Raw genomic sequence first — 6,000 nt, 5'->3', positions numbered from 1 at the left:
TCGGCGGGGGCAGCGCTCCGGGGGCCCGGCCACCGCCACAAAAGGGCTCTGCGGTCCCACCAAACTGAAAGGCAGCCGAAGGAGGGACTTGCACCGTGGACGCCGGGTGGGCAGGGAGAGGAGGGGAGGGGAGGTGAGGAAGGGCGGTGAAGGGGAGCCTGCGGGACGCTTGCCCCCTCCCCGCCGACGCTGCGGTCTCGTTGGCAGGTCCCCAGTGCCCCAGCGCACAGCCTTGCAGTGTCTGTCTGCCCCCAGCTTGCTCAGCAAGGACAGATTGCTGTCGGTCTTGACTGTGCCAAGAGTCTGACATTAAACAACACAAAGAAGTGAATATTGCCCCTGTCTGAAGTGCGTGTTGATTTTTACCCATTGCTTTCGTTCATTGCTTCTCCCAGCTGTGATGTGCAAAGTTATTTCTTGGTGAATGAAGGAAGGTTTGTGAACGGTTAAAAGAAGTGACAGGAGGTGTATGGGATACTGRCATGAAGCTACCGATGCAAGGAGAGAAGTGTGCTTGGATTCTGACCTCAGTCGGACTCATCAAGTCACTTGACGATTTCACTGTCAAACCAGGGGTGTCACGTCCTCCCCCAAGATGGGGATATAACGCTGCCCTTATCGTGACAGTTGTCTCAGTTTCTGGAGTAATCCATATGTTGCCTCCTGGTCAGGTTTTAAAATTAATTTTTGTTTTACAATGTATGTCAGAAGCAATCACTCCCCTGSCACCCACCCTGTCTTTTCCTAGCAGCCTTTTCGCTGGGGGACATCTGCGAACAGCAGTGACCAAGTGCCTCTGCAGTGCCCTGCAGGGAGGCAGAGCACACACGCTGAGGTCCAGGAGCTCTCTGTGCCTTGGGGGAGCTGGGGAGGATAAATGCCATTATGGGATATCTTCTCCAAGTGACAGCAGTTTAATTACAAGCTGGATGAGGCTGAAATGGTTTATACCACTGACAGCACTTTAGGACACCATATTTTCAGCCTTTGCCAGACCTTACATGCTGTTTTATAAAGGACAAAGAACCTGCGATCAGTGCAGCTGTTCCCTCTGTGCAGAGTCTCTTTGCCAGTCTTGCTCTGCTTAAAGGGCACCTGTGGATAGGACACACAAGGACATCTCTATTGTATTCTGTCCTGTGCAAGAGGTGTCCATTAGAAATCTGTCTCCTGCAGAAAGAGAGGAGGCAGTGCAGAATCTTCGCCTGACTCCTTGTGAACTTGGGGCTGGTCTTGCCCTTCAGAAATTGCAGGAGTGATTCAGGGAGTGCRTTTGTGCTTTATAATTGAGGAGAACTTTCAGCACAGTCATTGTGTGTCTGCACCTTTCCTAAGCAGAAATACCTGCTTCGTCTTGTAAATGCTATAAATCCCATAGGAAGCCCTGCTTATGCATTGGCTTCAGGACTATTCCTCGTGGCAGACAGAGAATTTGCCTTGGAGTTGAAGCTGTGGGGCTGAGTACCCCTCTTTGATGTTACTTGATTTTCAGATGCCAGCTAGAGTGAATAGCTTTGAAATTTTTACCAAGACAAAACTCCCCTTTGCCTTGAAGAGGACATCCAGCCTTGGGCATGAATTCACAATTGCTTGCAGTAAAAAGAGCTTGTTCTTGTTACTGTCAGGTTGGTCTGGTTGGTTGGTTTTCAGATTGAGCCAAATGGTTATTAAAATGGATGGCACTCCTGTTCTGGCAAGCTGTCACTTCACAGCATTCCCAGTTCTCTCACGAGCATGCTTTCCCAGCCCGCCTCCCYGGCTCCAGGGGCAGAAGATAAGCCAGAAGAAAACATTCTCTCTAGCCAAGTGTTTGTCTGAAGTGTCCCAGCTACTCTGGAATGATTAGCATCTTTTCTCCCTATGCCTTTTCTGCATTCACATGTTCCCATTGCATCTGAAATTGAATGATATAGTATTTTCAAATAACGGAAGTCACATATGGCATCAGATTATTGCGCTGGGAGTGCCACCCTTCACTGTCTGYATGCATGTGATAATTGAGGTGTCACGGTTCAAATAACAAGGCAGGACATAAGATGCACTTCAACTCTCAAAGATGGAAAAGGACCAGCCATACACAGCCYTCCACCAACCCCAAATACTGTATTTTMATTTATAAAATCAAGYGTCACTCTGTTAGAATCACAAGTTAGTGACTCCACAGGTACTGCTGTAGTGTTTGAGTGTACTGACAGTCTGCCAAGGAAGTGGGAAAACCATATGAAGAAATACACAATCAAGTGGCTTGGGTAAGTCAGGGCTGTGGCATTAGGCCCCCTCATGGTCAGGAAGAAGCAGCAGACAGGTAAGGAGAATTTAGCCTGGCTTTGCATGTAGTGTGGATGTTGGTTTTTTCCCAGGTTGACTGTTCACCTCTGTTGCAATTAGGGTACCAGGCTAAATGGGGTATCTGCCTTGTTCGATTGCAAATGCCACAGCTGTTTCCAGGGTGTTTAGGTACTGCCTGCAGCCACTATGAAAGTGAGGGTCAGGAACAGCAGGAGTCCACCCACCCTCGCTGCCACAGCGATTTTTGTTTGGGACAGAYTATATCTTCCTCCTTCCACCATGGAGGAACATTTGCCTTAGTGGCAGCACACTGACACTGCTGAATTATTTGGGGGGAGAAATCAGAACTTCAGCTAGAATTTAACTGGCCTTTAAGGGATACACAGGATTTYCTAAGTTGTGCAGCTCTTGTGGATGCCCTGAACAAGCAGTGACCCAGACAAACCCTGTCTTCTCTGTACAGTGTGCCACGCAGAGGGAGTGCGTAAGTGCCGGGCAGGGACTGCCAAGGCAAATCCTACCTTTGCCAGTGAGTAGGAAAGAGCTGGTTATTGCCAGTGGCTGCAAAGGTACCTTCTGTRCCTTTTGCCCTGTAGCCCTCGGCACTCCCTGCAGAGCACTATTGTACTTGTTCAGCCAGGTTGCAGGGCCCAGTTACTCAGGGCAGGTAACTCTCACAGATACCTTCTTACTAGAACATAGAGTTGACCAAAACAAAAGGCTGCTGGGCACCATGCAGCTTGTGGKTAGTCACCTGAAAGAGCGTATCTGTTTCAACAATAAGTAAGACTAGCACCACCAACAAAATGTCATTTGTTTTTCCTAGGATAAAAGACAAAAGATGTGCATGTCACTCTTGCAAAAATATTCTGTGGTCCTTGGTTTCACAGATCAAGGTCTGGATTATACCCTTAGCCATCGAAGAGGTTATCTTCACAGTGTTTATGAACTTATTTTAGTCYGTAAGCATGGCCTAGTCAAGAAAATACCCGTGTAAAATGGGAGTATGGCATGTTGAGTCATCTTTTCTTGTGGCATCCATCTGAATTGCTGGTCAGTTTACAAGTTAAAAACAACATCTTTCTAAGTGTCATTGCTACAACTTCACACTGGAAATAATGTGAATATTAAGTTTGTTCTTCATTTTGCATCCCCTCTGGATGACCAATCCTGCAAGCGGGAATGACCAGCACATTGCAGCGGGGCTGTGGGAGGCCAAGCCTGCTCCCCTTCTCCAGCTCCATAGTTCTGGAGGTTTCCTGTTTGCATACCTAATCTGACACTTCTGCAGGGGCAGTTTGAATAAGAATGTATCACTCCTTAAAGCCAGTGTTCTAAGCCACAATGTAAGGAGTTGGAGTAAAGTACATCTCCCCTTCCCCTTGAAATCATGCTTGCATGGAGAGTCTTCTGTGAATTCTGACAGATGCAAGATTGGGTTCTATGTCTGTTTTGGGACTCTGTCCAGGCATATTCACAGAATCTTACCTAGATGTTTTTCTCTTTTCTGTCCTTTTGATTTTTGCCTAGTACAGGTTTTGGTTGGCTGTSCAAGATCTCAAGAAACAACCTTTACAGGATGTGACCACCAGAGTGGAAGAAATCTGGCAAGAGTTCCTAGCTCCTGGGGCCCAAAGTGCTATCAACCTGGATTCCCACAGCTATGAGAAAACMAGCCAAAATGTCAAAGACCCAGGGAGATATACATATGAAGATGCACAGGTTAGTTTTTGATTTTATGGAACTGCTGCTAATGAAACTCAGTTTTAAAGTGATATTCCACTATCACATTGTCACTGCTCCCTGCAAGAAAAAGGAGATGAACAGTTTGAAGTGACTTTGAGAATATCTATTCAAGCTGGGTAAGTGATATTTTTGTTGAATCTATCTGTTATAACGAGCTAATGCTCCTCTGGGAACAAATGTTCCAAAATCTACAAGTCTGCAAGGTGCTGYAAGCTGGAACCATGTCTCAGAGAAAGCACAGATGAAAGAGTGCTGTGCAGTTCGGTTTGTCTTTCTGCACTACCTGTCACCAAAGTCTGGCATATTTACAGAATGGCCGATTCATATCAAAATCCTGGCTARTACGCTTTTTCTATAATTTATTTATTTATAGCTAATTATATCCACCGCCAGACTCCAAATGCAGCAGCACCCTCCAACACAGCTAGAAATTTGTCCACCAGACAATCCCTTAGAGTAATGATAGGACAGTAGGCAATGCAGTGAGCTTAATCCTTCCCTCCTAAGGTTCCAGATTTATCAGGGAAGTTTTACAGATAAACTGTACACAGAAAATGCCTTGAGGAAAATAGATAATTAGAGAAAAACTGTTACAAGCAAGGATAAAGCTGCATAACCTTCTGGAAAGTGAAAATAYAATTTTTTAATTATTACAAAAGAAAAAGGAAGAAGGGATCATTTGGCAAATATTACTAGGGACACAATTAAAAGATAGCATCCTCGTAATCTCTTTTATCAAAAGATGTTGTAAAACCAACAGCAAGTGAAAAAAAAATTCCAGGTTTTGGTTTTTGTTTTTTTTTTAAATTGGCATTCAAAGGCAATTCTTCAAAATACTCCACTAACAAAATATTTTCACCTCGGGGGAGATGTTTTGGAYCACTTATACAAGGTTAGGCAGTGAATTTTTCAAACCTGCTTCAGATACTGTATTTTCCTGAATGCAGTCTTGCTCCTTGGGGCCAGCATAGAAGGATTGTACRCAAAGTTTCAAGGCAGTCCCCTCTGAATATCAGACAACTAAAATGCCCTTTTTAAAGCTGAGAAATACAGGAGTATGAAGACATTCTGGCTAAGATGTATTCTTTGCTTGGCAGTTATAGTGAAAAAGAATTTCTTGCATCACCTGAAAAAAATGATGGCAAAATGCAGGCTAAAGCAGATAGGTGAATAATGGGGAAATTGATTAAATTGATAAGTAGAAGTATTAAGAATAAGATGAATTTTAGATGATGAGTATTTAATTAGGAGAAGACATGGAGGGTTTAACGTTGAACTGATCAGTTCACAATGTAATTGCCATTCAAATGGGAGTCGATAAAATCAAACTTGAGCCCTGGCAATTAGACTGCAATTTTAGCTCCKTGGGTTAATTTTATTTCAGAGGATTTTTGCACTGACAGATGCCCTCAACTCATCTGTGTGGTTCACAGACACAGAAATATAAGGCAAAGGTGGACCTTCAGGGTCAGCTATGGCTGTCTCAGAGATGGAATCTATGCCAAGAGAGGATAGCACAATGTGGAAGGTGAACCCACTTACCTTCTTGTGCAGTGGGCTTCTGGTAGCTCTCCAGAGGCCAAGCAAGCTGTTTGTGACTGCCTGACTRGATAGCTGAGAAGGCCATCTAACAAAAGTACAAAAAAGCAGGACACTGCTGAAGGGTGTAGTGCCCTGGTAGAGCTGGGCATCTTTTGTTGTCTTTTACTGGCTCATCCTGGAGAAGGACATATTTGTTTGCCCATCCACTTCATGGGAGCCAATGCAGATCACTCCAGGTGCCCTAAATCTCCCAGGTACTGCCCTGGTGTCCTTTGCAGGTCGGCCCTGGCACCACAGAGGTTCTTGTCCACGAATCTCCAGCAGCTGCCTCATCTCAGCACCCTGTCACCAGGAGCCCATGGGAGCTCCTACAYATCCCACATTTCTAGGGACTCAATGAGACACAACCAGTCCAARCACCCT

General features: G+C 45.2%; 1 protein-coding gene across 1 annotated transcript in view; it reads left to right on the top strand.

Moving 5' to 3' along the window:
* The window catches only part of RGS6 (regulator of G protein signaling 6), a 245,064-nt gene that overhangs the window by 196,594 nt on the left and 42,470 nt on the right, over positions 1-6,000 (top strand). Inside the window, exon 15 of the mRNA XM_057366715.1 lies at positions 3,825-4,011. Coding sequence (XP_057222698.1) covers positions 3,825-4,011 — 187 coding nt within the window. The remainder of the gene's footprint in view (positions 1-3,824; positions 4,012-6,000) is intronic.

This window comes from Malurus melanocephalus, unplaced genomic scaffold, assembly GCF_030028575.1.
Source record: "Malurus melanocephalus ecotype Western Australia unplaced genomic scaffold, MMel_1.1 scaffold_2, whole genome shotgun sequence".
In the NCBI taxonomy this organism is placed as follows: Eukaryota; Metazoa; Chordata; class Aves; order Passeriformes; family Maluridae; genus Malurus; species Malurus melanocephalus.
This window is presented reverse-complemented; position numbering and strand designations above follow the sequence as displayed.